This window comes from Arachis hypogaea, chromosome 13 (assembly GCF_003086295.3).
Source record: "Arachis hypogaea cultivar Tifrunner chromosome 13, arahy.Tifrunner.gnm2.J5K5, whole genome shotgun sequence".
NCBI lineage: Eukaryota > Viridiplantae > Streptophyta > Magnoliopsida > Fabales > Fabaceae > Arachis > Arachis hypogaea.
This window is the reverse complement of record NC_092048.1, coordinates 26,043,029-26,056,999: the sequence shown is the minus strand read 5'-3', so window position 1 is coordinate 26,056,999 and position 13,971 is coordinate 26,043,029. Positions and strand designations below refer to the sequence as shown.

The following is a 13,971-nucleotide window of genomic DNA, read 5'->3' as shown; positions in this document are numbered from 1 at the left end:
CAGATCAAATATAAACTTTTAATTGATTATAATGGTCAAAAAGTTTATTACGATCAATGGAAGATCTAATTCGTTATTGTTTTTTATTTTGATTTTAATTGTTAATAAACATAATAGATGAATAATAAAATAATAATTTATAAAAAAAATTTATAATTAAATAAAATATATAAAATTAATTTGTAATTAAAATTAAAAAAAATTATTTAGTAATTATTAAAAAAATTTAAAAAATATATTTTATGGGCTGGGCTACACATACAAGCTTACAAGCTTACAAGTTGGCCCAGCCCAAACACAAATCACGCGCATCAACACAGATTACATGGAGCGTCACTTCACGCGCTCAACACAAACGGTTACGTATGGGAAACTCTTCCACTTCTTCCACTTCTCAAAATGCTTCGAAAACAAGGAAACCCTTCCATTTTCGAGCGAAAATCAAAATTCAAAATATACAAATCGTTGTTCGAAACCTCCATCAAAACACCATCAAACTCTCCGTGAAGAATCTGAAGAGAAAACAAAGCAACAATATTCAACGTAAGTTCATTAAGATTCCTGTATATTTTACTTTTCTTCTACGTTGTTCTTCTAGGGTTTACTATTATTCTTGCTTCTTTGTTACACTGTTCTAAGTTCTACGTCGTTCTTCTAAGTTCTACGTCGTTCTACGTTCTTGTTCTAAGTTCTCCTGCTATTGTTGTTGATTTTTGGGGGTTTATTCCGTAGATTGGGGGTGTATACTGCTTGAACTTGTAATGTGGCTTGATATTGAAGCATGTTTGACTGATATCTGACTGATATATATGGATGTATCTGAATAATATCTATGGGTGTATCTCACTGTTATCAATGGGTGTATCTGATTCTTACATATGGGTGTATCTGACTGATATCTATGGGTGTATTTTTCATTTCAGAAAAAATGGCAGGCAGAAACCAAGCTGAAAAAAATGTAAGAACAAATATATGTCTTCGATCAAATCAGTTTTTCATAATAGAAATATATCTAACTCTAATTTTGCTTTGTTTACAGCAAATCAAGGACCTAAAGTGTGCAACCCATCTGTTGAGTGAGAAATTCAGAAATATGAGCGAGGAGAAGTGATGCAATAAGACTGTCCAGGCTATCCTCATTGTTATTGAGTCCATTTTGTCAGATAGATTCTAATGATATTGTCACTGATTAATGTAACTGTTATATACTCTTGTAAGAAATTGAACACATGGTATAAATATATTTGATCCAATTATAAGTAAATTTTTTTTTCCATAATTAAACTCTCTCTGGTGTATTCAAAATGTCTGATTTACAGGTACTATAATATGAAGTGGTGATCCAGATAGATTGGAACCCATATATGACGGTCTGCATAGAGATCTACATAATACACCCAAACACAGACTATAAATACACCCGATAAAAAATTAAATTTACACCTCTACTGCAGATTTTAACCCAACACTACCTGAAATCCACTTGTTGTCCACAAGACCAAAATTAATTAAACTATCTCTGGTGTATTCAAAATGTCTGATTTACAGGTACTATAATATGAAGTGGTGATCCAGATAGATTGGAACCCATATATGACGGTCTGCATAGAGATCTGCATAATACACCCAAACACAGACTATAAATACACCCGATAAAAAATTAAATTTACACCTCTGCTGCAGATTTTAACCCAACACTACCTGAAAGCCACTTGTTGTCCACAAGACCAAAATATAGCAGAAAATCATTCCAATTCCTATCAAATGAGTCTTTACTATGAGGGTTTCATTTTCCCTCTTTGCTACATGTAATCAATTGATTCTTAATCTCGTTTTCCTTCCTATTTGTGCTCCACTTCGCCCTGATTCAGCTGACAATCTGAGGTTGAATCATCTATTATCTTCAAAACGAGTTCAAACTTTGATTTCAGAAACCAAAAAATCGAAAAGAAAACGAAGCTGGAGTTACAGAGAGAAGAACTAACGTCAATGACGAAGAACAAACCAATGAGAAAGGAGAGGAAAAGAACGATCGAAAAATCAGGGGAAGACGCGCGAGAAGAAGAACGATGAAATTTGGAAAGAAGAAAAATAAAGAAGGAAACAAATCTTTTAAATTTGGTAGTTATACAAACGCGAGATCTTTGTATAGCGCGTGTAAGTGACGTAGAAGTTACAGCGCATTTTAGTGGATTAGGCGTTAATGAACTTGTAATAGTTACAAGTCCTAATCACTTGTATACTGAACTTTTCTCATATTTTATTATGAGATCATTTAATGGTTCAAATGTTTTGGTAACATGATTCTTATACGAAATAAACGGTTCAGAAAAATACTACTCTATCCACGCATTGCACAAAAAAATGATACATTTTAAATTTTTTAGTATAGATATTTTATACCATCCATAGGATAAAATCTCCTTTATTATTATTATTATTATTATTATTATTATTATTATTATTATTATTTGTTTCTCCAAATGTAATCCTAATCATCATCCGTCATGCATTGTCATCTATGAGTGCAGAAATCCTTTTCCTTTCTCTAAAGATAGATATTCTATCTTGTAAAAGTCGCCAAGTGTGGCTACTGGCTACCATGAACTCTATCTTGAATTTTTATTATTATTACCCACGCAGTGACACGCATTTCAAGGTTGTGACATAAAGCACACAGATTCTTCTAGTACTCTCCTTCCTAGTTGAAAACAAGTAAGCTGTCTAGTTTTGTTTGCTAGTACTAGATCGGATCTCAACCCCTTCCAAACATAAATTCAAGATATGTGTTTTTACCCCCAAAAAATTGCCTATAGTTTTTTTTTTTTTTATGAAATAAATAGCTCAACACACAAGGTGGAGCATACAGAATTCAAAAACCATAAGTACAAATAAAAATAAAGATTACTAATAACTGAAATAGGTAGCGTAATCCCGAGTCATCTTCGTCATTGTCATCAACAACCAAAGGATGTCCCACCAATCCACTCGTCGGAAAACACAAAAGACCTATTAGTAATTTCCTGAACTGCTGATCCTTTATTCTGGAACACCCGATTATTTCTTTCCAACCAAATTGTCCAAATTACAGCAAAGAATCCAATCAACCACCTCTTCCTCTCATTCTTTCGTGGTGCAGCAGTCGTCCAGCTCTCAAAATGTTATTTTAGTGTACCTAGGACATACCATTCTCGTCCAAGAGCATAAAGTTAAGCACCCCACACCTGCCATGTGACCTTACACCTAAAAAACATATAAAAAACAGATTCAACAAACTTATCACATAAGGCACATAGATTATCAAACGGGTTAATGACCCCTAATCTGCCTATAGTATTAATACTACAATTTGTCAATTAAATCACATCTTGTATTGTAACAAATCCAAAATATTGTTATATCAGAATTTCAAGATATTGTCTAGCAGATAAAATATTTACGGTATATTTATTTCCGGTTCCCAAAATTAAATCCTGTGGTCTCTATCTAACATAAGGTGAAACTGCAGTATCGGTGTGTAGCCGTGTACGATTGGATAATAGTAGTTCTTTTTCTCTACTTCTTTCTTCCACTTTGTCACCTAATAAAGAACAAATTACAATGTTAAGTACGCAACATTTTCCAATTACGTACCGTAAACACGTCATGATGAAATCTCATGGGACATGGGAGTCGGATAAATATGATTTTTTTTTAAACCTTTATAAAATCACAATGACAGTGACATTCTTCAACATCAGTCATTCAAATTAATGAAATTATAATGTTTGCACTACTTTTTGTGGTTTCAATTAAAGGTCGGATAATTTTCAAATTTGATTTTTTTAGAAATAATTATTTATCGAAAAATTTAGATAATATTAATTGTTTTATCAATATGTGTGCAAATAATACTTATCTATATGTATGTGTATACTGTATACTAGTGTCTGTGTAGTACAAAATAATAAAATATAAAAAAATGTAGTGTACTATAATAAAAGATTATAACTACATTGTAGGAATATAAGAAATTAACTACCAATTAATTATTATATATATTCTTTAAAAATTTTATTATAATACTATAAATATTTAATTATTTTATAATAAAATATTTAAAATTTTACACTAGTTATTTTTTGTTAGAAAATATATAAAATAATATACATAGATACACAAATATACAATAACAGGTTGATTAGTAATATATTTTGTTCATAAATTTATTAGTCATTTATTATTTTAATTTTAAGATAAAAATTTGTATATAATTATTTTTAGTAAAGATAATAATTAAAAATTATTAGATAATAATTTAATTAAATATATTAAATTATCTAATATTTTTATTAATAATTTTACATAAAATAATATAAAATTTTATTTTTGGTTTTTTATTTAAAAAATAATAAATATTAAATTTACATTTAATTATTTTTATATAAATTTAATAATTTAAATAGTCAACCCCAAACCTGAATAAAGAAAAAAAGTTATATTAGATCTTAAACAATTAATATAAAAATTTAGTCAAATTTTTATGATATGAATTAAATTTAATAATTAAAATTATTTAATAAAGTTTAAATGTTAATTTAAAAAAAAAAAATAGGCACGCTTGAGTGCTTGACACTCCCTCGACCATTTAAGACAAGACACGCCGTTTTTTCCGTTCTGTTCTAACTCACGTCTCTCTCTCTCTCCTCTCCTCTGTTTCATCGATCCAAGACGCCGCGTCATCACTGAGACATGGCTGTTCGCAACTCGCTATCCGGACAACTCTTCCGCCGCAGCTCCGTCGTAGCCGGAGCCAGATTCATGTCATCGTGGTTCCGGAGCATCGAACCCGCTCCCAAGGATCCAATCCTTGGTGTCACCGAAGCTTTTCTCGCCGATCAGAGTCCAAACAAAGTCAATGTTGGAGTTGTGAGTTCTCTTGTCTAATTTTCTCTCCCTTCCCATCTCCAACTGGTTTTCTCTCTCGTTATCTCGGAAAGTAAATCCAACAGCCAGTCACCTTAGTAGGTAGTGATCTAGCTCTCTACGTCACCGCAAATAAGAGTGTGTATTTATTCCTAAAGTGCGAAAATTTTGTAATTTTTTAGCTCAAAATTCCGATTCTAGTGTATTTTCCTAGCAACAGAGAGTAGCATGCAACAGTGAGGAAAATGATTTTTGTGCTTTGTTGACCATTTTTATTTATTTATTTAATTTTTATTTGCAAAAAGGGTGCATATCGTGATGACAATGGGAAGCCTGTGGTTCTGGAATGTGTCAGAGAAGCGGAGAAGAGGATCGCAGGAAGCCAGTTCATGTGAGTGAAGAATATATATGCTATATTTATTTATGTTCTTGTTATTTTTTATTTATCTTTTTAATATTCTATATATATATATTTAATCGGTTTTGCTTACAAGTTACAACTTACAAGTGCCAATTTGCCAATTTGTGCCAATTTATCTTTTTTTATTTTTCTTTTTCAAATAAAAACTTAAAGAAGAATGCTAGGGGCACCAGAGAAAGAAGAATGTTAGGAGACACCAGAATTTATAATGTATAATCATTAATTAGTCATCATCAATATTTTTAATAGTGTGAGATGATATCTAATGATATAGTGTAGAATTACTCATTTTTTTTTATGGTTAAGTGCGAACCAGATTTTAATATTTCAATAAAAGTGGTGCTTCTGAGACTTTCTCAAACTAAAATTAATTTTTAAAAGATTTTAGATCTGATATATTTGTTTTTAATAATTTTTATTCTAGAAAAAATTAAAATGATATTTTTAAAAAATTTAATTATCATATAATAAAATTTATTAAGGACTTGTAATATAATTTGTAATTATGAAGCTCTTTGTCCGTGTTGTGTTCCTCTCTCAGAACTCTGTCTCTCTCTCTCTTTCCCTGTACCCACGAGGGGCGGTTCAGTGTACAATAAGAGAATGAGTATTGGATTCTTTAGGTGAGAGTGAGAAGGACCAGGAGAATCCTGCTTTATTTTTGCTTTTCTGTTCTGAAAGCTGAAACCCTATGAACATCGCTCAATTATTTCTCAACCTCGTTTTTAATTGTGTACCTACCTGACTAGTTATAAAGGAGATATGGTGTGTAGGTTGGGATGATGAATGGGCAACTTCAGAATTGTTCTAATAATGTAATTCGTTTTGTAGAATGTGGGAATGGTTGAATTTTTCTTTTTCTAATTTATGTTGTCCATAAGTTAAAATGGGGAAGTTGTAATGCCGTCGATCCTCTTAAATAATGTCACCGTATACAGATTTTATAAAATAATAATAAAAAATATTATAAACTAATACTTTTTTATCAATATTAGCCAACACTTTATATTAATGTTTTATTTGTATAATATTAGAATTTAAAAATTTAAATTTAAAATTTAATATAAAAAAATTTATTGATCAAATATTGACAAAAAATAATAAATTTTGTTTGTTATATTACTCAAAAAAGACTTTGCGGACCAATGCCTTCAACCTTTATATTGTTATTGATGAACGATCTTGTTAGAGATATAACATGTTGCCTTCTTCTATTAGTTTAAACTTTTGGGATAAGTGGTTTTATGATATGGTATTAGAATTCTATGTCCTAAAAATCTAGAGTCTTGGTAAACTCCAAAAATAAAAAATAGCATAAGATAAATAAATGAAAAAAGAATGTTAGCAAAAATCAAACAAAGCTAAAAGAAACTCTTGCTTAAGAGAAAGTGTTAAAAATATAATCATTAATGTTACCTTTTCTTATCCGCTTAAATTTTTAGGAGGAATGATTTTATGATAGATCTTAACTTTCTTTATGGTAGAATGAATTCTTCGTCTACTGTTCAAATATTTCTGGACGTAAAGATTAAGTGGCTCACACTTCAAGGTGTTAAAGTGTTAGCTAGCAAGGATGGTGATAGTTTTCTTTTTATTAACTGCATTTAGTTTACAAATCAGGATATGACAAAACACTAAAAATATAACAGAAAACAGTCTGTTTCTCTATTTTGTATTGCAATCTTATGCGAGATTAATGCCCATACTGTTTTACACTGAAACACATGTTTGGCCAGGGAGTATCTTCCTATTGGTGGAAGCATAAAGATGGTGGAAGAATCACTAAAGCTAGCATATGGAGAGAACTCCGAGTTCATCAAAGATAAAAGAATAGGTGCAGTTCAGGCTTTATCCGGGACTGGAGCCTGTCGACTTTTCGCTGCATTTCAACACCGTTTCCATCCAAACAGCCAGATCTACATACCGGTGCCTACATGGGCGAAGTGAGTATTTGATACAAATCTTCCTTAAATATTCAATTTTGCCATCGGCTTTTTTAAAGGTCTTTGTACTTTGAGATTTATGAAATTTAATTTTGATGCACTGTCGATGTAAAACAATTTTACATATGTATCTAATTAAGTAACAACACATCATAAAAAATGACTACCATTTATATTAACCGCATGAATAATTATCTAAAAGAATGAATGAAATTAGACAATTGTGTAAAGCATCTCACACTGTGAGTGCATCATAATTAAACTTAGTTATGAGTTTTGTGTTTGTCCCATATATGTCTAGATATTTATCTAAATCAACATTGCAGCCACCATAACATTTGGAGGGATGCTGGAGTGCCTATGAAGACCTTCCGTTACTATCACCCTGAGACTAGAGGATTGGATTTTTCAGGACTGATGGAAGACATAAAGGTATAATACCTTCATTCTTCAGATTTCTCTTTGTAGGTCAACTTTTAGATCAAATGTTGCTAGTAATTTATACTTTTAACCTCTTAGAACTGTTACTTATACAGAATGCACCAGATGGTTCATTCTTTCTGCTTCATGCTTGTGCTCACAATCCTACTGGAGTAGATCCTTCAGAAGAACAATGGCGAGAGATCTCGTCCCTCATCAAGGTAAATTGGTAAACAGTTTATAATGGTATATAACATTGAGGGCTTTAATTGTTTGTTCTGATTTGGATTATTGACCCTTTTCTTTTTTCAGGTTAAAGGTCATTTTCCTTTCTTTGACATGGCGTATCAAGGTTTTGCAAGCGGTGATCCAGAGCGAGATGCGAAGGCCATCAGGATTTTTCTTGAGGATGGTCATTTGATAGGACTTGCACAGTCATATGCAAAAAATATGGGACTCTATGGCCAGCGAGTTGGGTGCCTTAGGTAATTTTATGTTTATCTTTAATCTTGTTTTTGTAAATAGGCTATTACACTAAGCACAAAAATGCTATAACACTCTCAATGGCTTTCATTGTGGTTGGGAAGCAAGATATGTTGAACTGTCATCATTCTTTTAGTACATAACATATATATATATACTATTTCGTACTTCAATTTAAGTTTCTTGTTAAATTGATTTCCGTAGGTCAGCTTTCGCAAATTTCGGCTTCCTTCTTAGCTTTCTGCTTGAAGCAGAGTCATAATAATTAAGGCACAAGCTTTGACATGATTATTATGATTTTGTATCCTCAATTGATTCAAGTTTATTCGCTAAAAGAACATTACTTGATAAACATAAGTAGAAGTGAAACTAACAACTTTGAAATGCCATGTGGAATGAATCTTGGTCTTCCATATATACCCTTATTATTTAATATATTTCATTTTCTATAAAAATGGAATCGTTTAAAATGTGTTTAAACATTGAAAATTCTTAATCTTAAAACCTTAGATTGGCTTTCAATGACATTCATCAAAGGATAGAACTCATATTCTTAAGTTGCTTGCAGCGTGCTTTGTGAAGATGAGAAACAAGCTGTGGCAGTAAAAAGTCAATTGCAGCTACTTGCTAGACCAATGTACAGTAATCCACCTGTTCATGGAGCACTTATAGTTTCAACTGTTCTTGGTGACCCAGAATTGAAGAATTTATGGCTTAAAGAAGTTAAGGTAGAGTGCTCCTATATACACATGCTTTCATATTTATTTGTGTAATGCAAATGCATTGTGGTACTAGATCGTGCAAAATACAAATACTTGAAAAGAATCAGTAAAGTATTTCAATACAATATTTGTTGTGTCTTGACTCTTGAGTGTTTTGTTAAATATGCTCTCTTTCTCTCTAACTCTTCTTTTGCGCAAAATGTTAGCTAGGATTTACATTGAACTTTTGTTATTGACCATGTTTCTATATGTAAGCAGTTTTAGAATATAACTAAAATAGTTTTGCTAAGGAGTGCCCCTAGCTAGGTAAGGTACTCTTAAATTAAATTTAAGGTTTAATATTTTCAATAATATTGAATGTCTGAAAAAAATTAAAACCCTTAAAGGCTGCAGCACTTATTACTCGTTAGTGAAAATATTAAAGGAATAATCTTAATTTCTTAATAATCTTTATTGTGTCTGACATAAAAAGACAAATTATTGACAAACATAAAGATTTGGTGGTAGTTGTGATGACCTTATACAGATGTTATCTTCACAGGTTATGGCGGACCGGATCATTGGAATGCGTGCCACCCTGCGAGAAAACCTAGAAAAACTGGGGTCTCCTTTGCCATGGCAGCACATAACCAACCAGGTCTCATCTTGAACAAGCAACCAATCTATCTATATTTAATGTTGCGATAAATTAAACCGACATTGCATGAGATTAATATCTATACATGGCAGCATGTCACCCATTTGTACTGGGTGTTATATAACTTGAATCTCAGGAAAGAGATTAGTGTATACCCTTTCAAATAGAGAGGTTCATGTGCAAATTCAATATTGCTTAACCTCAACAGAGTTCAATATAAATAATTTATAACAGCTGTGTTTTCCTCACCAGCAATGCTACGGAGCCAACTGTTTTTTAACCAACATTAGTCAATTTTTTTAGGGTAAACTATATTTTTTGTCCTTAAAGTTTGACAAAAGTTTTAAAAATATTCCTAAGTTTTATTTTAATTTTGTCCCAAAAGTTTTCGATTTGCATCAAATATACCCCTGGCGACTAATTTTTCAAAAAATTTAAGACTAATTCAACAACAATTTCATAAGAACAACTCTCAATACAAGCAAATCAAGCATAATTTTCATGCATTATTGTTAGATTGATCTTAAATTTTTTTGAAAATTTAACTGTCGAGGATATATTTGATGCAAATCGAAAACTTTTAGGACAAAATTGAAACAAAATAAAACTTAGGAGTATTTTTGAAATTTTTGCCAAACTTTAAGGACAAAAAATATACTTTATCCTTTTTAAAAAAAATCATTTTGTTTATTTTAAATTCTAGATCTTAAATTATGAATCTTTAATCCTAAATTCTAAATTATAAACCCTATATGCCAAATCCTTCAAAAAGTTAGAACTTCTAGAATTAAAAAAAAGAAAAATATGACTAATGTTGGTTTATATACTTTCTCTTTTCTTACAATTTATCTGTTTGCTTGTGCAGATTGGCATGTTCTGCTATAGTGGGTTGACACCTGAACAAGTTGATCGTATGACGAGCGAGTTTCATATTTATATGACTCGTAATGGTCGAATAAGGTAATTAACTCGTCTGGTATTCATTTTCTATACAAAGTTAAACCAATTCTATACTAAGCTGTGTTAACTTTCTCTGTTATTATTACAGTATGGCTGGTCTTAATACGGGCAATGTTGGATATGTAGCTAATGCCATTCACGAGGTCACAAAATCAGCTTAGATGATTCAGCTGAACAAAGAGGCCAAAAGTTTTTTGTCTTATGAAATGTCAAACACCGAGTTGTCCTTTTCAGGGCTCAATAAAATTAGAAATTTAGAACCATTCTTCTTATTATTGTTGACACTTTCACCGAGTTAGGTAGTGATACCTTCAAGGGGTGGTTTATATCAAAGACCCCCTCAGCATTTATATCTCCATTTTTTGTAGCACTATGTTGTGCTTCTCGCTATCTCTCCAAATTTTTCTAGCAAACAATAAATATTTGAGAAGTGGGTTGGAATTTAAGGCTCGCTTATTTATGATACTATCACAGTGGGTTTGTTTCTAATAATGCTTTGATTATCCAATTTCCAATGTCATGTCTCCATAATTGAATAATGCAAGATTTAGTTAACATGTGTTACAAGATTATCAATTAAAATAGTTTACGTATGCAAATCACAAGAATTTAACTAACATGTATTCTAAAAATATGTGATAAGTTTATTATTAGTAAAAAAATTTAAATATTTTTATTTAATGAATGCAAAATAAAATACATTGAAAATTTAAATTTTTTTATATTTTTAATAAAAAATTTATAATTTGTAAATTTAACATGCAGGACACAAAATAGATAACTCAAATCATAAAATTAAAGTTTTTGATGTATTTGTTCTGTATTTATTAAAAGAAAAATTTGAAACTTCTACTAATAATAATAATTTTAACAATTATGCTACGTGTATATCAAAATTAATCATCAATATAAAATATATGTTAAAATATAAATATACATTAAAAATAAATTAAATCACACATGTATTTATATATAAATATATTATTGGCTGATTTTGGTATAAAAATAATATTTTTGTAATTTTAATTTTAGTTAAATACAAACAAAGAATATTGAGTTCAATTATTATAATTTTTTTTATATGTGTTATTTTAAATAGTAAAGAATCGTTTTTGTTTCTAATGTTTGGAGTAAGTTCTATTTGTATCTGTGACGTTTAAATTGTCTTATTTGTATCCCTAACATTTGTAAAAATGATTCAATATTATCTTGCCGTCAATTACACATAATGAAATATTCCATTTTTTGGTTTCTAATAATGCTTTGATTATCCAATTTCCAATGTATGTCTCCATAATTAAATAATGCAAGATTTAGTTAACATGTATTACAAGATTATCAATTAAAATAGTTTACATATGCAAATCATAAGGGTTTAGCTAACATGCATCCTAAAAACATGTGATAAGTTTATTATTAGTGAAAAATTTTAAATATTTTTATTTAATGAATGCAAAATAAAATACATTGAAAATTTAAATTTTTTTATATTTTTAATAAAAAATTTATAATTTGTAAAATTAACATGCTGGACACAAAATAGATAACTCAAATCATAAAATCAAAGTTTTTGATGTATTTATTCTATATTTATTAAAAGAAAATTTTGAAACTTCTACTAATAATAATAATTTTAACAATTATGCTACGTGTATACCAAAATCAGTCACCAATATAAAATATATGTTAGAATATAAATACACATTAAAAATAAATTAAATCACACATATATTTATATATAAATATATTATTGGTTAATTTTGGTATAAAATAACATTTTTGTAATTTCAATGTATTTTTAGTTAAATACAAACAAACAATATTGAGTTCAATTATTATATATTTTTTTTAGATGTGTTATTTTAAATGGTAAATAATCGTTTTTGTCTCTAATATTTGGAGTAAGTTCTATTTGTGTTTCTGACGTTTAAATCGTCTTATTTGTATCCCCTAACGTTTGTAAAAGTGATACAATGTTATCTTGCCGTCAATTACACATCATGAGCTTTAGTTGGAGTCTGAAAATCTCTTCTTGAAGTTAGAAAACAAATGTTTGGAATAGAATTGATGATTCACTCCGAATAATAGCTCATCAAAAGTTGAAACTAATTCCTACAATATTTATATAATTTACCTTTTTAGGGACATAATTGAACTTGAACACAAATAATTGGTACAATATTAAAATCGAACACATTCAAATGAGACCAAATTGAGAATGAATATATCTAAGTGAGAATAATTGAAAAATATAATGTTAGTATAATTAATGGTAAAATAACATTAAATCACTTCTATAAACGTTAGGAATACAAATAGGACTTAATCTAAATGTTAGAGACAAAAACAATACTTTATTCTTTTTTCGTTTAATGAGTTATTTACGCTTTCTAGCACAATTCATGAAATGAGATAGTCTAATGGAATTCAAATCCCAACAATCAATAGAATTGTGTAATTTTAAAATTTAAATACTTTGATCACTGAGACAGGATATTGAGACACAAAATCGTGTTTGACGGATGAGATAATGGACAGAGACATTATGTCAAGAGACACTGAATTAGTGTATTTTGTGTCTATTCTAACAGAAAGAATACAAAGATACTAACAAATAACTTTTTTTTCATTATTCTTGTTAATTTTTTTAATTATATTTTTTTTAAATTTTTTAATAAAAAAATTAGAATAAATTAGATTTTCATAATTTGTTTTATTTTATCACCAAATAGAATATAAGAACACTAAATTTTGTATCTCTTTCCTTTATGTCTTGTTTTCAGTGCCTTGTCTTGTCCTATTCTTAAAAACAAATGTAGCTTTAGAGTTGGACAGCAATGGGAGTGGAACAAGGGTACTGATAATCTTGTTGAGAGAAATATCGAAGAGATGGATTACGGGTACACTTATCCTAAAAACTAACTTAAGAGGTAAGAGTTGTCTCACATTTATGAGAGAAATTTCATTCCCCTCTTATAAGAGATATTAAAATGACACTCCTCTCTCCTCTATTTGTAGAATATACATTTTTCTTTCTTATAAAAAAATATATCCTTTAACAAAAATTTTATTTTTTGTGATAAAATTTTATTTACCAAAATACCCTTTAACAAATTATCTTTCTATTGATTAAATTATATTTTTTTTCAAAATATTTTTTTAAAAAAATTTTAATGATTAAATTTTTTTTCCTAATTAAGATACCCTTCAATAATTTCTTTAAGAGTAAAGTATTGCTTTTGTCCCCAACGTTTGGGGTAAATCCTATTTGTATCCCTAACGTTTAAATCGTCCTATTTGTATCCCTAACGTTTGTAAAAGTGATTCAATGTTATTCTGCTGTCAATTACACATCATGAACGTTTTAGTTTGAGTTTTAAAAAGCTCTTCTTGAAGTTAGAATACAAATGTTTGGGATAGAATCGATGATCCATTCCGAAAAATAGCTCATCAAAAGTTGAAACTAATTCCTACAATATT

The 13,971-nt window shown here is 29.4% G+C and overlaps 1 protein-coding gene across 1 annotated transcript; it reads left to right on the top strand.

Annotated features, from left to right (window-relative positions):
* Positions 1 to 4,596: 4,596 nt before the first annotated feature.
* On the top strand, positions 4,597 to 10,959 carry LOC112737780 (aspartate aminotransferase, mitochondrial). Its single transcript, XM_025787881.3, has 10 exons — positions 4,597 to 4,908; positions 5,211 to 5,296; positions 7,063 to 7,269; positions 7,596 to 7,701; positions 7,806 to 7,910; positions 8,002 to 8,174; positions 8,741 to 8,900; positions 9,436 to 9,531; positions 10,397 to 10,491; positions 10,580 to 10,959. The coding sequence occupies exons 1-10, from the start codon at positions 4,732 to 4,734 to the stop codon at positions 10,650 to 10,652; spliced, it is 1,278 nt and encodes a 425-aa protein (XP_025643666.1). The 5' UTR covers positions 4,597 to 4,731; the 3' UTR covers positions 10,653 to 10,959.
* Positions 10,960 to 13,971: the final 3,012 nt, after the last annotated feature.

What these genes read in the sequence shown, in the direction of transcription:
- LOC112737780 (XM_025787881.3), top strand. Translation starts at nt 4,732, where the DNA reads ATGGCTGTTCGCAACTCGCTATCCGGACAACTCTTCCGCCGCAGCTCC. An exon ending in ACAAAGTCAATGTTGGAGTT is followed by an intron (nt 4,909 to 5,210) that starts GTGAGTTCTCTT and finishes ATTTGCAAAAAG; the next exon opens with GGTGCATATCGTGATGACAA. An exon ending in ATCGCAGGAAGCCAGTTCAT is followed by an intron (nt 5,297 to 7,062) that starts GTGAGTGAAGAA and finishes ATGTTTGGCCAG; the next exon opens with GGAGTATCTTCCTATTGGTG.